This window comes from Acanthaster planci, linkage group LG17, assembly GCF_054643075.1.
Source record: "Acanthaster planci isolate LZ-2023a linkage group LG17, COTS_SCS, whole genome shotgun sequence".
Lineage (NCBI taxonomy): Eukaryota > Metazoa > Echinodermata > Asteroidea > Valvatida > Acanthasteridae > Acanthaster > Acanthaster planci.
Genome location: NC_141793.1, coordinates 11224608 through 11245226, shown reverse-complemented (window position 1 = coordinate 11245226; position 20619 = coordinate 11224608). Strand labels below are relative to the sequence as shown.

The 20619-nt window shown below is 43.4% G+C and overlaps 1 protein-coding gene across 1 annotated transcript; it reads right to left on the bottom strand.

Annotated features, from left to right (window-relative positions):
• Window positions 1-1876: 1876 nt before the first annotated feature.
• Window positions 1877-19838, bottom strand: LOC110973505 (ras-like GTP-binding protein rhoA). The gene is made up of 5 exons (XM_022224378.2): window positions 19558-19838; window positions 18496-18583; window positions 8603-8712; window positions 7039-7173; window positions 1877-3825 (listed from the first exon to the last, which is right to left on the bottom strand). The coding sequence occupies exons 1-5, from the start codon at window positions 19681-19683 to the stop codon at window positions 3523-3525; spliced, it is 762 nt and encodes a 253-aa protein (XP_022080070.1). The 5' UTR covers window positions 19684-19838; the 3' UTR covers window positions 1877-3522.
• Window positions 19839-20619: the final 781 nt, after the last annotated feature.

Below are 20619 nucleotides of genomic sequence, written 5' to 3'. Positions count from 1 at the left end.
GGAAATATGAAAGGAATTCCAAAGATTCCATCAACACGAAGAAGACACAATAGGGGAGGGTACCCTTTACCGCATATGTTGCATCATATGATCGAGTGACAGTTGACAGCATTGGGGAAACATAACAAGGATGAAACTTAATATGAGCTTACTTGAAACTTTAAAAAATGTATACGCCCTTTTCAAACACGCCAGCTTGGCTTTCTGTGAGTGTGAGATTAAAGCTACTTGGCTTTCTATCAAGAGCAGTACGTACGGACCATTGTTCTGGACGTACAATACGCATGCTCTCTTCCCTGTGCAGCGTTTTACAGTGTACAAGTACATGGACAGTGAACAGCTAAATGGCATTCTAACGCTGGCAACCTCTGGGTTCAGTAACTTGGAGAAAGACCGGACTGCGAGGCCTACTTGGACCCGTCGAAACTGGTCGTCGAAGTACTCAGAATTGCCTTACCCCTAACGGCCGTAAAGCCAAGGAAAGTCGCCCAGGAGAGACGACACAGAACTGAAAAAAAAAGGACACAAGAGGAAGCCTTTGCGTTCTAGCTGGCAGGCGTACAAGGAGAAAGCGGTGTGGGGGAAAACAACCATCTTACCCGGACTCCCCGCACTTCCCTGTCGCACTGAGGGCCAACGTTGTGTCACACTTGTAAAAGGCTTCAATATGAGCACGCTGGACCTGTGGTCCAATTATAAAACGGTTAGTGCTTTAATGATACTCATTCTTTTTATATTACCAAATTGGGAGCAGTGGAAGTAGGCCCTACGGTATAGACTCAGGGGATGCCAGTCTAGAGACGGAAAGGAACCATCTTGGAAAGAGTTCCACATGCGGACGCCTTGACACCCCGTGCATAAACCCTTTGAGACTGGTCTGAAAAAATTCCTAGTGTTTTCTAAATAAACGACTCGGTATTTTCCCCCAAACTGAACTTTTCTGGACATATGTTTTTGCTTTCTGATGCCTATTAAGTCACTGTAGGGAATAATTACTGGCGTCTAGTCTGTATATGGGACTCTTTCCCTAGCGTATCTGGTTTGAGAGTATCGCGGCTAGCCGGCTCCACAGCTCTTCGATACACGTGAACTGAGTTCACGTGCACGCTCCCAGCAGATAAGTTCTTTCCGTCCCTTTAATTTGACTCGTGAACCCTCCACTGTCACCAAGTGCACTTTCCACCTTCCCGACCGCAGGATAACAGTAACCCTGGTGTAGTTCACATGTGATCATCGTCATGATAGCGGCGCCATTTCCTTGCGCCATTTCCCGTATTTGCTTTGTCTCATGACTGTGAAATGCTTGCAGCCTGGAAAAACACGTAGACACATTTTGCCCTCGCAGTGAGATCATCGGTCATTTTATGAAAACCGAATGATGACGCAGTTTATAATTTCCCCTGAAAGTACTTCATTGTGAAATAAGTTTAGTATGCAGCCACAGATTGAACGTATCCAAAAGGTGGGCCCATCCTACCTCCAGCGGTAGGTCTATCTAGGAGGGTAATAGTTACTCGAACAAATAGACCGATTGCGCTCGCTGAGTCACGTGACCTATAGAGCGCCCTCCCATAGCGCCCTCCCATAGCAAAGTGTGTCATAAGTGTCATTTACCAAAAAGAAAGCCGACAATCGGTAAAGTGCTCAGACTACTGATGTTCTGAGCTTCATTTTTGGTAAACAACACTACGTTATAACACACTTTGCTATGGAAGGACGCCATGTTTGATACCCATTGTAAATCAAGTGACTTAGCCGGTGCAATCGGTCTATTGTGTATCAGTGAGTAGCTTAGCAGTTAAGCGGTAATGGAAGGATAATTTGTCATCATCATTTCTCCCAACACAACCAAGAGATGAACTTGGTGGAGAGAATGTAACAGTATCCCAGCATTTTGTGCCAACTTTATTTTGAATTCATTAAGTCATTTGAATCCATAGTATCTCACTTATATACACTATACACATTCACTGATATAAAAGAAATCGAACGAGTTGCATAATTATATTAATTATAAAAACACAGAGCCCAGTTATTTCAAATCACATCCACAGTTCCTATGCTGATCAAAGGAATCACAATTTTGTCTTACACCGGGACACTTTGAATTTTATTTAAATACTTTTTGGTGAGAAACAAGACATAATATAAATACAGTGATATTCATCCATACTTCTTTTCCCAAGTTTACCCGCTAGCCGACTTTTTTGTCCACGCTGTCTCACATACAAAAATGATAATCTGAACATTCAGACAGTAATTCTCGTATATATCAACTCAATTGAGGAAACACGTTTCGTAACGCTATGTGTTGGTAGCATCTAATACAATCGAGGTTTGCTTTGTGTTTTTCTTTAAAATATCATTCATTAATATTATAAAATTATTTGTGACTTATTAAACTGTGTAGCAAGCTTTCCGCAAATATAAAACGAGTCGGAAAATGCGTCGTTATTTACACACACAAAGGTATTTTCGTACTTTAACACCAATCATTCTCATTCAGATCTCACAGTTCCTGAATCGTGATTCCTCTTTCATCTGTTCTAACGCATGTTCTCTCATTTCCAGGAAAATTGAAAAATCCAATCACTTAATCTCACAGTATCTCGTTCAAATCATTATAATGCAAATTGAATTCTCTCGTAAGCAAAACTTGTATACTTGGCGATTCAGAATAGTGCGCCTCCAAGGTCAAGTTTGCAAACGCGCATCGGATCGACAGATTTTGAGCCCTTTGATTGGTCAATGCGCTGTAAACTCTTGGAGGCGCACAATGTGAATTGCCCGTATTGAAAAAAAAAAGTCCAGGGACAAACATTCACTTATAAAGCAAGAACGAAGCTATGTATATTGCACTTTTATACAAAAGTTTTCTGCTGCAAACGCGTTGATGGACACATCGATATTAATTTATCTGTACATAAAACATATTCGGGACGACATTTATCGCTCCCACAAGATTAACAAAAGAGCACCATTCTGGATCGTCCACTTACCTTTTTTTTAATCTATGTTCTTGAGAAATCCCTTTACAATTAACCAAGTTGTGTTCTCCGAATGTTCTCTATATACATGTACATGCTCTATTTAAAGTACATGTGTAGTTGGTGGAGTGGTATATCTTATACGGTTCGAGAGCACGTGTGTGTCACGCCCATGAGTTTGTTGATTGGAATCCCACCGAAGTGCCCCGTAGTTGTGTCCATAGGTAAGGCTCTTGACCACACTTTTTCTCCTTATCTACATAAACTGGCTAAATGTGCAGTCGGTGGACGTGATAATATACACCATGCTGATTCCTCTCCGGAATTGTCGTGATCATGCTAAAGTGCTTCATTATAACTACCATCCGTAGGTCAAAGCAGTGTTAAGAATGTCAAATTACCTGATAAGAAATGAGAGCTTTGCTCAAAAGCATCGTGGGTCACAGCTTCGAAGTTTATAAGAACAATGCTGGACAACAGTCACAGGATTGAACACCGAGAGGTCAGTCCAAAATTAAAAGTCAGTACTCTTGATTCACATGACGATGCATCCTCGCGATTCTCTCTCGACCACCACCGCCTTCACCCTGACGGGGGCCTGCACCTTGGACTCGCTCTTCTTGCGGATGCTGAGACGGCGGAGGGAGGTGGTGCTCAGGCCTGGGAGTGTGCCGGTCCTGCACGCCGACGGCAGGTCGATGTAGGACTTGTGGAGTTTGAGCTTACCCATGGCGGCAAGGGACGCGACCTCGAAGAGCTCGTGGACGCTGGACGGGTTGGTGCGGGCCGAGCACTCCACGTACGCCGCCGCTCCGATCTGTGAACCGATCTTAGCTCCCTGCAAATTGGCATTCCAAAGATGAACACATATTTATTTCAATTAGTCGCACCTTGTGCTAACTTACTGGGAGCAAATCACTTTGAGCAGTACTCGCTCAACAAAGAAATGTAGGGAAACAGATGCCGCAATCTTCGCTCGGGAAATGTAATCCAGTTGAATAATAATGGTCTGCTGAATTTCACAGATGCGTTCTCCACATTATAAAGACCGCTCTGATTGTCTGCTGCCCCCTAGCGGCAATCGTTACCAACCCCTTGTCATGGTTTTTCTAAATTTCACAAGACTAACCCACGCTTCCCAGTTCCCCACAACAATTCGATAAAAACCAATCTCTTCTTGGCAGCCAACTTTAACGATGGGTGTCTAGTGGACGGATTTTTTTATGGGTGTCTAGTGAATATGAAGTGACAATCTTTGTAAAAATTTTAATCAAAAGGCTCCTCTTAACCACTTTTTCTCGTCTTTGTAGCTTCAGTTTGTTCATCTTCCTAGTTTCACCTTTTTATTACAATTTACTGAACCGTCCGAAGGATTTAAGATTCAGAGCTGGTGTATATACCGTGTACGTGACGGTTGCACTACAGTGTTGTTCGCTTGGATTAAGCTGCTTCCAAGCTTGCCTGGAAACTTCCTGTTCCGGTCATGAGTGTGTTCCCTCGATAACAAGAGGTCATGAATATTACTTTTGTTCTAAACAATGGCAATACGGTCTGGAAAACCCGCGCACAAATCAATAGACTAAAGTCTGTACAGTGTATTGTGCAACTTTAAACCGAAAAAAGCTGAGTTATTTCGAACCATCTCACAGCCGGGGAGGGGCGGATTTAGTGTTACGGTCATTTGAAGTTCACGGACACAGGCTCTGCTCCCGTGCATCGAGCACGCCCATGGAAAACATGTCTCCGGGAAAATGGGCGCTACACGACCGCTCCGAGCGGAACAAAAGAGGGCGTGGTTTGTTTGTTTGTTTGTTGGTACTCATCGTATAGGCGTGCCATAAGACGCGCAGGTATATGCGCGTGTGACGCGGAGCACGCGGCTGAGTACGCATATCTAATTTATTCCAGCATGTACGGTCTTGGCGTACAGGCAGAACGCGTGCAAAAATTCGCTTGTAACCATCTGTTTTTCTTTTGCCGATTGGGGGTGCACTTCAGCTCGATGCGGATAGTATGCCCGCCCGTAAATATCACCAGAAAAAACTCTCTGAAGGCCCGGCGCAAAAAAATACATTTGTGAAGTTGTTCGGGAAAAAAATCCAGGGGTTCCGCCCCGACTCTTTTAGGGTTAATCCCAATTCAGGGCGCAAACATCGCTAACTCAATTTTCCTCCAGTCTTAACCGCACAAAGAAAGGTCAGGGTCGATCAATATCGCCTGAATCGGAGAGCTCAGTGTTTGAAGTGAAGTTGAAATAGCGGTCTTGGACTTGAACCAAGACTCGACTATGAGTGTGCGTGTCAATTAAAGTGAATTTGGCACGCTGGAAATAAAACAATGGGATCCTTCGACATAGACCTACGTTAGGAAATGTGGGTTTCAATGCACGCTGAGGGAAAATCAATCTCATAAAATGCACTAGAGAGATGTGGGTACCATAAATTCTGAGAGATATCAGTTGATATTGAGAATAAGCCTATATTTAGTGAAAACAACTACACAATTTCCACGATTCGACTTTAACTACATGTGATTGCTCTGTTGGTAGAGCACCGGTACGGTATTCCGGAGGTCGCAGGTTCACATCCCGCTCCAGTCAATTTCTTCGCTCATTTTTTGTAACAACACGTGACTCAGGTCAAAATAGAAATGGGAACATAGTAAGAAGGGCTAGATTGGAACCTTTCCAGCTTGCAAATAAATGCTGCCAAAGTCTGGGTTCCGGGTGTATTTTGTTTTCACGTTGGAAAAAAAACTATCGATATCAGTGCTTTAAACTGCCCCTTTGTTTACGCCATCCTCTTTAATTACCTTACAATACGGTGTAATTCCTAGAAGTACCTGGATCGATCATTACCACATGGTTTCATAGTGACGCGCTGGTGCACAATCTGGCCGGATTATGGGTCATGCTATGTCCATGCTGGTACGCGTCACAATGCAACTCGCGTGAGAATCTCATTTTCTTTTGGGGCTGGCATCTGTGAGTTAATTTTCCAAAGGCTGCTCGTATCAGCTAAAGAAGTTATCAGTGATGGCTTTCACACGTGTTCTCGCGGATTCGGCTGACTCTGGTGAAAATTGGCTCTGTCGGTTTTTGGCTGCGTTGCCAAGCAGGAAATGGGAACTCGGGCTTGCGAGATTATCGGAATTTGCCGTTATATCCATTGTACTTTTAATTGGCGACGACTGATGACTTGAGTGACTGTGTATATTCCGGTGGGCCAAAAATAACCGTTATTTTGGCTCGGATTCAAGAAATGCATTACCAAGACCCGCGGAAGTATATAGGAATTCTTTAGTGCCACAAAATGTTGGGATTCCGAAAATCTCAGCAATATTTGCAAGTAGTTTTTCATATTTATATCAATAATATTCGTGAAATACTTTACACGAAAAATCTGTTCACTGATGAAGCTTTTTGTCAAAACTTGGTGTTAATTTCTGGACATACATCCGTCTTAAGAAATCCCAAAGGGTCATTCATTTGGCCGTTGCAACACCAAAATCACATAAACTCAAGGAGTTTGTAACACTTTGTAGGGTTACTCTCCTCGCCCTTGTGATTATGTGTTCTAAAGTGAGTCTACTAAAATATTTGTGACTTTGCAATTTAGGGTTTTTAGTCATCCTATGGGAGAACTACTTGATAGCGATTTACTTCACTTTTTAGTAATCCCGTAGGGGCATGCAACTGTTTTGGTGTTTGGGTCTAAGTCTTTTTAGAAGGTTTGATGTTACATTTTAACTTTGTCTTCTTTATGTCTATACTGTATGTAATTTTTCTCTCTCTACTTATTCTGTTTTATCCATTGTAAATTTGACCTGCACAATAATAAATGAAAAAAAAATGAAATGAAATGTGTCCCGTACACTCCCTGGTTAGTACATAAACAACTTGAAGGCTGTAAATGGTTTCTATTTCCAGTTGCCACCAACATTTGGGTCGAAAGTTTGTAGTCTGTACTTTCAAACTGTAGTCTAAGGTTATTTGTAGGTCAATTAATTTGGGACCTCTAAACTTTAAGGGGTTAGTTGTAATGATATTTACCCTGTCATGAGACACCGGTATTCCTCTGTCTTTGGAGAGTTCCGCCATGACCTGGATGTTGTTTCTGAGATCCATCTTGCAACCCACGAGAATAATCGGACTAGTTGGACAGTGCTTCCTAACCTCCGGATGCCACTGCATGTACACGAAAGAATCGATACATTCTGTAACTCTCGGAAAACAGACACTAGAATCGATACCAGACAATCAAGCGCATGTATTTTGATCGTTATCATTTTGAATTACGCTCTTTCCCCCGTCTCTCAGAGACCTCGGCCCAGTGCCATTATTGAGCTGCTACTTAGAAAACGTCGCTCATCAAATTGATGTCCTCAGCCAAAGACAGCTGGGAACCAGTCACAACAGATATGCACTGCATGGCATTTGGCTGATAACCTACTTTAATTCGCTGAGCAGATATCTCCTTGGCTCAGCAAATTTCTGGCCATTAGCAGCTATCTGAGATTCAATACTAGGTTTTGTCCTTATACAGCCGTATGTATTCACAGAATTGCTTCCTCGGGTGGGATTCGAACTCGCTATCAGTGCCGACGTCTTAACCACTCACATGTGACTTCACTTGAGAGTGCAGTGTGAACATATTTGTCGGTTTGGAGGCAAAACCCGGTATAAACTGAACACTTCCCCGAGGGGTAATTTCGTTGTCTTTGAAATGTGCCCCTGTCTTGATAACAACAGCAGGAAGATTTGCATTAATTCCAATTACCACGCCTCCTGTGAAAATGTAAATATTTCGACACCAACATAAAAAAAAATATGCGAAGTGTCTCTCCTTTAAATGACTGATCCGAACTTCTGGAGTGATTTATGCATGGAAACCTCTAATAACGAATTTATTAATAACTGCGCGGAGCGTGACCCCCAATTGGGACATGCGCAAATCCAGGAGGAATGTTCGGTGCAGTAGCACTTTCGAAAACGCCCACACGGAAAATGCACGAGGTAAAAATTCCCCCCCCCCACTAAAAATGTTACCATTGCAACTGACTGTAGTCTTTAGATCGGTTATAGTTTAGCTTTTTGACACTTTACAGTAAATTTACTTCCACAGCTAAGTAACCCCCTCTGATGATGTATTTCATCAAGAGCTCGTCAACTGCTCGTCAAGGAAACCCAATTTAAAAAGGACCACATTATACTTGAATGCTTTGAATTGCAGGCATGTCATTTCCCAATATTAATATCTTACAGACGTCTGCACCGGCCATCTGCAAAATGTCAACGCTGTAATGTGGACTTAATCATATGCGGTACTGGTTGTTTACGGACGATGGAATATCAGCTATTCGCTTTTATAGCATGGTAAAACAAGTGTGTGAATGCTATTTCGCCAGTACAAGTCATGTGTTTTTTTTCAAAATTGGAATTTCAACGTGATATTTGGTATTCGATTTCGAGCTTCTTTCGTCTGCGACGTAGTAGGCCTATACGTGTCGGCATGTACATGTATCTACCGTAGTTTGAACCACATTATTTTATCCAACAACTCGATGGGTTGAACCCATCATTCGGTGTATAGTGCGTTACGGTGTTATCTACCAACCTTTCGTACGACGTTGTGCAGTGTGAAGGGCCGGCTGATGTCAAAGCATATTAGGGCGATTGTGATCTCGTTATACGACAGAGGTCGCACACTGTCGTACTCTGGTTTCCCTGTGGAAGGAAGGAAAAACATGTATAAAAGTGTTCCACGAAAATGTGCAAAACCAGTAATATCTAGTAGTAATAAACATGCCAGAGGGTAATCGCGATTTTTTTTTTGAGAAAAAGAACAAACTCTACGCGTCAGGTCTATCGCTCTTTTGGATGGTACGGTAACTCAACACCGACGGCTGAGATGGAATGTATATTTTGTGTATTTTACTACCGCACTGCTGTTACTTTCACCTGTCGCACTTGCATAGTTGGGGTAAAGGTTGTCTATAAATCAGACGTTATGGCTGTCGTCGAGAGCAACAGCGTCGCCGAGACGGTCTGGGTCTTGTGAGGTTAAAGAAACTGTAGTGTTAATGGTCACTCTCTTCTTTTCAAAGCGAGAAACTAGGTTAGACATTTCGAAGTGGAAAATATCACCCTTACTTGAGAATGACCTATCATGCGCCCTTCAGTGGAAACTGCAGTTTCAGGGCGTAACTTGCACTGTTGAGCATTTATTTTGTCTCATTGATAAGCGATGTTGGGACATGTTATATTTATTCAGAGAAAATCTATAGTCATGATTTATTTAACGGGTTGTGCCATAGGACGTATGGTATACCAGCACAATAAATCGAGTCCTTCACTAGCTATCTGGAGATGGTTTCTCGGCTTTGAAAGTCGAACTGTGACTGGTCAAACCCTTTTTAATGGCCGGTTATGTGACTGTATGCTAAAGATGGGAAATTGATGCAGACAATTTCAAGGGTGCAAAATGGCGGAAAACTCCTCAGCGGCGCCCACTGTACGACAGTGGTTTAACACGACAGACAACCGTCCGGAAGGAGACGGGCCGTGGTGGGCGGGACGGCCGCCTCGGGATCTCGCCAGCCGGACGCGGGTCTAACCTGCCGGAGATAGCCCCCCCCCCCTCCGACGATCGCTCTTCAGCTCATCGCCCACAAGATAAATCTCGTTTTGACTCGGTTTGACTTCGTGGACGGGGAATCCGACCCGCAATGCCGACAGGCTTAGGACGAGCAACTGCGCCACGGAGCGCTTGCGCAGCTGCAGCTGCACGCCGCTTGTAACTTCCGCGTTGATGTCTATCACCACAACTTTCAAAAAGTCTGGACTCATATCCCCTCATCTCTGCCAGGGTACACTTGCGCATGTGTTGATTTCCTGAAGTCAAAGGGTCACCTTTTCAATCTCGCACATACTGTTCTGGCAAGACCCGCGCATGCGCAGACTAATCATGCGCACACTATTGGCATAAACATTCCTCATTCGCTGAAGACCTTACAGCTTTCCGAGCCCAACGACTTTCTGAGCCTAACGCCAACGTCGTTGGGCGTACATTTGTACAACTCCAGTTTGCAAGGTTTCGAGAGCTTCCCTTGACCACCACCAAGGTCTGGGCCCTAGGAGATCAATTATAGCTCGTAACCAACCTAATTTGGCACTTGAAAACTGGCACCAGATTAACATAACAATGCACTTGCGGTTGCAATAGTCATAACACAAAACCGCCTTTGACAGACGTACCAAAACACAGTCTGTGTAATGCAATTATACGGCTGTCTACAGTATGTTTGTCGTGAAAGAATTTGCACAGGTCATTTCACGGTCCTTTTGTTTGTAACAATAGTCTGTCAGTGCTCTTTGTAGTCTAAAACTCTTCCACGTTGTATACACACGTGTATTCATATAAGTGCTACAAACAAATACATACAACTTCGCTCCTGTCGATTCGATTGACTTCATTTCCAAAACGGAAAACCTTTCCAAATGAACCTAGCTCATTAGAGGCTATCTCTCGTCGTTTCGTTTTTTTCCCCTTTCCTCTGTTTATATTTGTTGCCAAAACGAACGATCTGAATCACTTTCTAATTACAGTCAACCCTGGTTGCATGAGAAGGTTGCTGCGGACTAGCCAAATTCCATTGCTGTAGGCACAACCTTGAAATGACAAGACTATGGGAAGGGAAAACGACGGGAAACGAAAGAATCCGGGAGACTTCCGACCTCAGAATTTGAACCTCTTGGCAGGGTTTTTTATGTTCTACGGGATTTTGTTATCCACCAAGAATAAATCATTTGGGTTGGTTTTTTTTTTCGTGTATTTTCCACCTCGTATTTCTCATGTTCTTCCAGACCTGACATGAGAAATTCCGTTCCACTTCGCCTCAGAAGGGAGGGAGTGGTTACAGTATTCAGAACAAATTCGTCAGTCATGTGTTGAGTACGCGCGACCAGTTCACTGCCCTGTTTGCGCATAAAATTCCGGAGAAGATTATCCAGGGAAATCAGAAATACATCCCCATAGCAATAACAAACAGCCCTCGCGCCCCAGTGGGAAAAAGATAAACACCTCTCAGAATAGGAATTCGTGGAGAAAAAAAAACACTCCACCGCAGAAAGAACGAAAATGTCCCTATAACAGTTCTGAACCCTGCAATTTGAATGTGGTTTGACACGCACCCGTAAGGAGCTGTTCAAAGTTCATGCAAAATATCATTTAAATGCATTTTAGTTACAAGGACTTGAGCCTCATTATGCTGCTTGCGAAATACTGCCTAACTCTATTATTTTTAGAAGTGCTAATGCATACTTTCCGACACCACGCACAGTTTTTGAGACATTTCGTTTTGTCAACATCACTCCGTATATTCTTGCTGGTATTTTTTATCCTCGCAGTCAATTCCACGTATGGCCTATGCCACAAACCACTTTCGTCGACCGCTGGATTTTGACATGGAAGTGTCCTTTAATAAAAATATCACAAAGCACTCTAAAACCCACTAACTTCGCGACTGCAACTCCTCAGATCGGCAGTGACAGTGACGTCACAAACTGAACTGGTCGTGATACCGACCTTGATTGATGTTCACGTCGGCCTTCGTGGCCCAGCGTTGCAATATTTTGTGAACGGCAAATCATTCAACTTCTGACTCGGCGGAGAAGGTGGCGTAACACGCCTCCGTATTTTCTTGTTAATTTTACACGTGTTCACCTCAGTCATTGGTTCTCGTGACCTGAGGTTGAAAAAAAAATGCCTTGTCATGCTATATGTTTTTCTTTTGTCTGTGAACATGATTTACACAGGGGCTTTAAAACTCGGTGTAGGAACGGCCGTATAATTTATGTTACCAGCAATATTTCTGATTGTTGGCACATGAATCCATAACATCGAAGTTGCGTATACTTTCAAAGTACTCTGTAGGCACGTAACAGTCACCTACTCACCTTGAAGTAAGTGACGAGGAAATTAATTTGTAATGGGAACCACCCCCGCGGATTATTCCCTTCATTTCAACTCTTGACTAATCCGGGCAAATATTAAGTGTATTGATGCCACTTCATCTTCACCATCGGCCGTTTCTGTCGACCAATCTTCCAACCGCTGGGATCACCAGAGGCGGTTGTAATGCAGCCGACGAAACCGTGTAAAAATACTGGTACATAAACGCACCTGCAAAAAAAATGAGCAATCCTCGCTGGTCTCCCATTGTTGCGCGATCGGGTCACGGCCGGGAAAGTACAGGGTATGCCTAGGGTAGGACCGTGAGACTGACCCAAACGAAACTGAGAAATGACACCAAAAATTCCCAGTCCCACAAGGGATCGCGCTAGAACCGTGTCCGTGCTCCAACAAAGTGGACAAAAACGATCCCTTTTGGAACAAACAAAAATCTGTCTGAATTGGAAGGGATCGGGTGGGTGGTTCTCACCGAAGCTCGAATTTGGGATTCAATAACTGAATAAGTCATACATAAAAAAAATCACTTGCATTTATGGACTTTGATTAAAATGAATCGGTTTGTGTGTGGTCAATAAAAAGTCTGATGGTCAAGTGTAGTCTTCACGTTTTTGAGATACCGGTTGAGTATTTTAAAGAATTTGGGTCAAACGTTAAGTGGCATTTTGATTTCCCATATTGTGTGCAGTTACTGTGCACAGTTTTTATCATTCACCTTTTTCTAAAAACTATTGCCGAACAAAAAAAAAAAAACAGCCTGTAAGTAACCATGGCTGCAGAGGCGATACGGATCTCAGGAATTTGATTGGCGGTCTGAGCGCACGACAAATAGTCTGCGGTGGACATAACCCACCAGCGTGGCCTCGCCGACCCCTCGGACCGAATGTGTCAACACCGATATGCTATCCCCCGCGCCCTGCCATTGTCACTTCGGCCCCGTCCAGTGTATTCCGGCACGGGCGCCGTTTCCCACGTGGACCCTCCATTGTCTGACCCTCCAGCTTTTAAGTTCCCCCAAAATAGACTTTGTGCGCTCCTGTCTTTTTTTTTAAAATAAATTCTGTTGTACTTGTAGGACTTCAAATCGCCGAACGAGGGCGAAGGGATTGGCGTTCATAAGCTTTTACGCACTGAACCAAATGTCCGGGGGATAAAATTACGACGGGTCCGGTCCGCAACGCGTGGCCCTAACACAACAGACACCCCAGGGTTGTATTGAAAACCCCTGGTCAAATAAAACCCCAAATCAATTTGAATAAAACAGGCTGTGTGGCAGGGCAAATGGACCGAAAGGCGAAAAAAAAAACCCGCTTTCCGAAATGAGATTAGTTTCACGCATGGTTTGTCTGCAAAAGCAAAGTGTGTTTTTCGGGTGAATTCAGCCGAGACAGAAGAAAGCATGGAATCTGTGAAGGCGAAAGCGGATTCCGGCTGAACAGGTGGTCGACGGCGTGGTTACTATTTAACTGTAATTATACTGATAATGTGAAAGCCCTCTTCCACTTCACGCCTTCTTGGTAACACTACCCCACCCTTGACCCGGTATGTAACTCCCTGGGGCTATAACTGCATGTAACTGTATATTCATTACACTAATAACGAATGTTTTTGAAATGGTCAGTCAGCAAATCTTACCCACAATACCACGCAAAGCCATTTTCATTCTTCCCTTCGGCATCAATTTTAGTGCACTGTACCATGTTTTGCTCGTTTCTTATATACAGGTTAACGTTACTTTTGCGTGTCTTTGAAACATATTACGGTGGAATTGTTGTTCAATTGAGATTCATGTACCAGTTTTAATTTAAATTTCTGTTGCCGCCATCCCCAATTGGTGCTACGCCCCAGGGAGAATCTACTCAATATGGCCAGTAAAATTTAATGACCCAGGGAAAGTCTCATGACCACTTTGTTTTTGTTTTGAATCCCAGGTCCGGTCACAGGTCCACGCCCCGTGGACACGACGCGACGCGTGTCTGAGTCAGTTACATTATCACCTGCCCACCACGGCATTCCGCGCATTCCTCGTCGACTCGAACCCAGCACGCGAGCTCCAATACCTCATAATCGTCCGCGCGTGAGGCTTATCCTTCTTCCTTCTTTTCAGTCAATTTTAGTCCCCAATTTGAAACAGATGCGGAACCATATTATTTTAAAATTCGAGGCTGGATATACTTCGAAAATCCACGGCAGGAATGTTCCCGTACTTTCCTGTGAATATAAAATTCTCTTTGTGCGCAGCACGCGTCGGAAATCATTACGGTCTCCATTAGTCGAGACGAGTTGCAAGAGAGTGTGACTGCGTAGGCCTATATACAAAAACTGGTTGTTGAATTACGCCATATGGAATTTATCTCACGGTTTATCAAGTCATGCGCATATAAACATGTATATTTTTCACTATCGATCGGCTACTTGTTCTTGGCTGAAAATGAAACCGAGTTGCCACCAGTGGCGGGACTTGATACATATTTGTTTGTACTCTCGCTAGGTTTCTTCATTTCTATAGTGTGAAGTATTCTCCAAGTTTAGTCCATGCCTTTCTGTAGAACTCCTTGCCAGAATTCGGCGGCTCTCCACTAAATTAATCATCGCTCGCAGCTCAAGCGCAGTGTCAACAATTTCACTCGCCCGCTTCTTCTGTGTACAGCCGCCGCCCTGGCCGACCTTTGCCTTTCTCATTAAAATATGCGCAAAATTGTTACCAGAGCAGATAAGATTGAACCGAGGTCAGATCTAGAGTTGAATATGAAACAAGTGTCCGGTTGCGTTCTCTATAGGTTTAACGTCGCGCAGTCAGGATTTTATAAAACGCTGAAGTCGTGTTTCGACAACTTGGTCACAAGTTGAATTTGTCGAATCATCCACGATTCTGCAGTAACATTGTTTTTTTTTTTTTCGAAAATGTATCGGTTGACGCATGGTGAGGTGTGTGCCGGCACTTTGCGGGGTTACATAAGATCGTCACGTATACGCGTACACGACAATTCCTTGTAAACATTGAGGAAATGCAACATGGGAATTTTCCAGCCGTATGTTGCAACAGCCCAGCACGGTAGGGAAGAGTGGAGACCAATAGTCCGACGTAATTGTCACACTGGGCTTTTCTATATAGAAATACTGAAATCTGACCCATTTTGGTGAGAATGTTGGTCCTCTGGCCAACACCTTCGCGGCACTGGAGTTCTACGAGATTTCGCGGCAGATTAATGCCTACCCAACGAAAAAAAAAATACATGCTGTCCCAAAATTACCGGAATATTCGAACATGCTCTCAAAACATCTTGTTGGAGTGGTTCTTTGGCTCTCTTCTCAAGGTCATAAAAACGGACTGTTGTGTATTGTCTTCGCGCTTACTCATGATGTTTAGCAAAACCTTGCGAAAGAAAGCTTCTCATTATAAGCCTTTTGATGCATGCTGCGAGTGTTGTAGGGAGTACCCGACGTGATTCATCGTGCATGAAATGATGAATCACGGCGCCATGAATAATGAACACGCGACAAGGGTTTCGGCGGCAAAACCAAGATGTCACAATTATTGGACGTGTCGTTCGTTTAGGAGTGCGCTTTACACGGTTACTCATCAATCTGATTGGAGAGTCAATTGAAAGTGCCATATCTGCAACGGTGTTGCCATGAGAACTGGATTAGCCAGCCAACCCATCACTTGTGACTTTGCTTAATTTTCTGTGACATCATAGATGCAGTCTTTGGTTTGTTGATGAATGGATAAAAACACGACTGACGAGGGAACAGATATAGCATGTCTGGAATTAAAAAAATACAAAAAAGTAAGCCACTGTGAAAAACAAACTGTGATAAACAAATAAGTTTTTTCAGGACACAAATTCCCCCCAAAACAGCATTCTAAATCTGGGATATTTCGAAGGCCACATTTTTCGCAGTAACTGATGTTTTTCCCACGGGAGGATCTATATTTATCTGTTTTTTGTTTTCCTGCAGCTATTTTTACACTTGTCGAAAGTCTTGCGACAGATCCCAGAGAATACTGGCTTCCCCCGGGGGAACATCGCTTTCAAAACAACAGGCAAAGCCAGGGAGTTCCCCTGCAGCGAGACAACCGAATGCCTAGCTGGGTGACTCAGAGGCGAGTTCACCGCCATGACATCTCCATGGAATTTTATGACATCATCATTCACACGTACGGGTCCAAGCTCGTCCGCTAAAAACCCATCTGAACACCCGCGTCAATCTTCACAAAAATGAGTCACCTAATGAAATAATTCGCAATTTCATGTACAAATCTTCGACTTGCACGGTAATCCAGACGGATTTGGGAACTTGCTGTTTGTAGGGAACCAGTGGATTTGTAGCTGTGTCGGCATATCAGCCGAAACCGCTTTCGTTTTCGTTCAGATTTTTTAAAATCACTTTCCCTTAATTTTCAATTGGTTGTCAAGCGAGTACCATCCTCGAGAAATATCAAACCGCATCAATGCAGAAAAATGCAGTACACAAATTTTACAACTTAATACTTTAAAAGGTCCCCAGGACGATAACACGACATTTATGGGAACACTTATTTTTGTTCAATATTCGCAATGTCGACTGCCATGAGCTGGCAAGCCAAACAAAGAAATTGTTCTACTCTTCTTGATGGAGATCAGGAATGCGTACCCTGCGTGCAGCTCCGCGCAGGTGGCTCCTTAGTATATTCATAGAGAAAGGACACATGGTATATTTGTTTTGAAATGGAGTCGACTTGAACTTTGCATAAATCAATCACCACTTGCCAGCGCCCGACTTATGTGCACAAGTCATGCACGCGACTTCGTGCTTAATATCATTCAACGCGCAATGTTACGGCACGAAGCACGGACTCCAAGCAACTTCGGCGTAATACATCGTGTGGAAATTTTGCCTGGTCTTGGCGCGGCTATGTGGCGAGTGTGTCACTGATCAAGACGGCGCTGACACTTCTAAATTCCGAAATACCATCCCCGCCATATTTTTTGGTTATTGTCACAACACTCCTCGGGACCTGCTTTTTTTAACCCCAGGCTAGGCTCGGCTGTTTACTAAATACAACACACGGGGTTGCAATGTCTGACTGACATTTCAAGCGAAATTCCTCTCACAGCGCTGACCTCTTGCCCCCCCCGTAAACCACAAAGAAAAGTAAGATGCATCGCAGCAACTTTTGCTCCATTAACAAAATATGAAGGTTTTGTTCAGGTTATTCATGTACATTAACCTGCAATCCTCCTCGACATTGAGCAGGAAATTAAAAGATCTGGTCATAACAAGTCAACCGCTTGTGAGATTTGAGCCGACTTAGCGCCTCGACGGAGGCCAAGGCAGTTAATTAAGCAAACTCAGGCGAAAGGTCGACTGTTTACGTCATTGTCTTAAATCTTACAAGTTTCCGAGTGAGGAGATCCTAAAGAACGGGCTGCAGTAAGAGTTCTTCATTTCCAGTTACCGTTTCATTTTTCCAGCAAAGAAACTTGATTTCACCTTAGCTGTCATTTCCTTGGGCAGTGGAATTTGGTAGTTTAAGTACATGTTGAATTCCTTTGCTGTCAGTCTCCCTTCTGGTATTATGTTATAGATAAAGTCGCCTCGCTAGGAGTTAAACACTTGCGCTTTTCACATTCCCAGCTGGACAAACTATGCCAGAAAAAACAGGACACACAATACCATCTGCACCAGCGGCTGTTTACGCTGATCCATATCCATGGGCGAAAACAAGGGCTGAATCTTTTTAATAAGTCGACATTTTTGCCCTTTGGCATAGCTTGAAGTTGATAATATCAGAGAGGTGAATGTTCCCTAGTCTGAGTCGCCGCATTACGAACTGTTACATCTCCATTTCCGCTGATTAATTATAACATACACACTTGGGTCGGCTGCCGCAAATCACCTCCTCCTATAGCAATATATAGGCTAACGTTACTTTTGGAAATCGGCACATTTCCATGGTGTCACCATAGCAACCCTGTTGTAAAATGTCTGCGATTAACTGAAACTGCGCACCGGTACGCACGCACAGGCTGCATATGAAGCTAATTCACAATGTTCATTTTTTTGTAATTTCCCTTATTTTATATTGACTTTCATACACGCCTGTATTATGCGAACATTACTAATTAACATAAACGTGATACAGCTTGTTTTAAGTCGTTCAAACACGGAACAAAGAAATTGTGTATGTCTCATCTGATCGGCGACTTTGCTCTGAAGAAACCCTGTGCTGACACTATCTCAGTATCTGACATATCAAATAAAATATGGTTGAGTATTTCGTAAAAGCCCCCCTTAAAAACATTCCAGGGTTTTTTTTTTCAAACATGCTCTTTTCAAAGTGCCTCACTGAAGTATTTTCACACCGGCAGTCTTAAGCATAAAAAAAGATTGGAAATAGCCAAACATTCTGCACCTGCCGAACGTGGATTACAATGCCAATACGGTTGACAGGGTTTGATGAACGACATGCCCCAGTCTCAAAATACCTCCAAGCACTCCCCCTCCCCCCCACACACAATTTTCACCTCACAATCACGAAAAAGGGGACCTACCTGAGGTGTCCCATATCGTGAGCTCCATTCGGTATTTGTTAATTTCCATTGTCGACGAGTAGTTCTCAAAAGTGGTGGGGGTGTGCACCTGCGTTGGATAAAACGTACCATTTTTACATACACAATGTTTGGTGCAGATTTCAGCAAGGTCTGCAGGTTAACATTTCATCATCGGAAAGAAAACGGTTTGGAATTGAATTAAATTGGAAATAGATTATAGGCTTTTTTGAGGGAATGACATGACCACATGTGTACGTGTAGCATGTCTGGTGTCGTGGTTTATTTTGAAAGCAAGTGGTTTTGAGGGGTTTTAAAATTCTTTACGCGAGGATAAACTACAAAACAGGAATTGGTCGTGGAAGAACTCGGTTCACTCGTTGAAACGCATAGATAAAAAAAATGCACTAAAATTAATCACCCATTAAAAACCGCACTATGTAAAATAATGTCTGGTCATCGTGTTGGCGTACACCAGACACTTTTTACGGCCACATTTTTTTTCACAGCCATATGCATTGTCTCACCACTTGCTTGTACATGTACAGACACTTTACTCATTTCCTGGGCGGTGTGCCCAATGCCATCGCTGTTTCCTCCAAACACGCAAATAATCCTGAAGGAAGGAATTCTTCAGAGCAACCTTCAACTGTAACAGTTAAGCGGAAAGTTTGGCTTTGTTTTTTTTTTCATGAGACAGAACGTCACGTTGGAGCGCCATTGGTACTGTGTCCGTTTATCTTCTCTCACTCAGTTTTGGACACGAGATCGAGAGCAAGGTTGCTACTTTCAATCACCCAGATGCTTACGACGACCATCAAGTGTCTCCAGGTTTGAACATTTCGGTCCCAACGTTAATTTTCATTTCATTCATTTCATCATCAGCTGGAGGGACATTTTTATTTGTAGAACCATGGAGGAAAGATAGAACTTGTGAGGCTTCTGTTTAATGATCTTTAAAAATGGCAACGAACATTTCATCTGGGAATTCAAACTTCTCGCGTCGCTCTGTCAACTCTCTGGCCTTTCTGGAAGTGGAAATACGGAGCATGGGCATCTACTTACGTCTGTAAACTGGCGACCCAAAAATGTGTGCAGCATGGCTGTTTTCCCGCTCAAAGAATCCCCAACGACGACGAGCTTACACCGCGTTGCCTCGTCCAAGGCCATGAGAGATCGCTGTCGACGCATCCTGATCAAGTTCTGACTCTTTAAACTGCCGAAAAGCCAACGTTTAGATTTTGAAGTGAACTCTGCAAAATTTAAAACTGACCACTGTTGACTGAATATTCCTTCACGGCCTCACGAACCATGCACGAACTAACTCCGCCTTGTCGCTCGCTGAACCAACAATAAGATGACGACGATGCTGCTCGTATGCTAAAAAGCTGACCGAACTTGGGCACGTCACGTGCCGTGCTAATTTATTCCCTACGTCAGAAACGCAGCCAATCAAATCGCATACCGATATCGCTGTTGCGGGAGGTCTGACTCGGTTACGTCAACCAATCGATGATCTGTAAATCGACACACCTCCTTCACGCCTACTTTCCATATGACAGAGGGCGCTAGACTCAATCGGAATCAACGCGCTCTTGTAAACTGCGTTTCAAAAATACATGTACACTGCACATGTACAATAATACCGGTGTCAACAAATCCGTGGGTTGTGCTCCTGGTTAAAATTTCACGGGCTAAAAAAAGCAGAGAGACCAGAGGAAAATTCTCACACTAGTCTGCAGTCAATCCGCTGTTTTGTCAATCTGGTGGATGATACAATGGGTTTGTATTTTTAATTAAGATCTAGTTGATTTGTTAAGCTAAAATGTTCACCTTTGTGGTGGTGTTGGTCCCTGTAAAAAAGGCAAATCTCAACCTCGTTCCCAGGACTAATTGGATGTGAACAACTGAAGAGTGCATTTATACCGTATATTTAGGTAGTTTTAATGTTCTTTGTATATTAATACATCCACTCACGCTCCCTGACGACCCTTCTTGTCCAGTCTATACGATTTGCATCTACAGGTACATGCACATGTAATTTTGAATGTAATTTATTCTAATAACAGCCATAGCCCTCACCGCAGATATAGAACTTCCACTTAGCAGTTAAGTGGATACTGAGTG

Bases quoted from the DNA above. Each gene is read 5' to 3' on its own strand.
- LOC110973505 (XM_022224378.2), bottom strand. From the start codon at position 19,683: ATGCGTCGACAGCGATCTCTCATGGCCTTGGACGAGGCAACGCGGTGT. The intron at 18,584-19,557 runs GTAAGTAGATGC...TATCCAACGCAG, and splicing joins TGGGTCGCCAGTTTACAGAC to GTGCACACCCCCACCACTTT. The intron at 8,713-18,495 runs GTAGGTCCCCTT...TTCCTTCCACAG, and splicing joins CACGATATGGGACACCTCAG to GGAAACCAGAGTACGACAGT.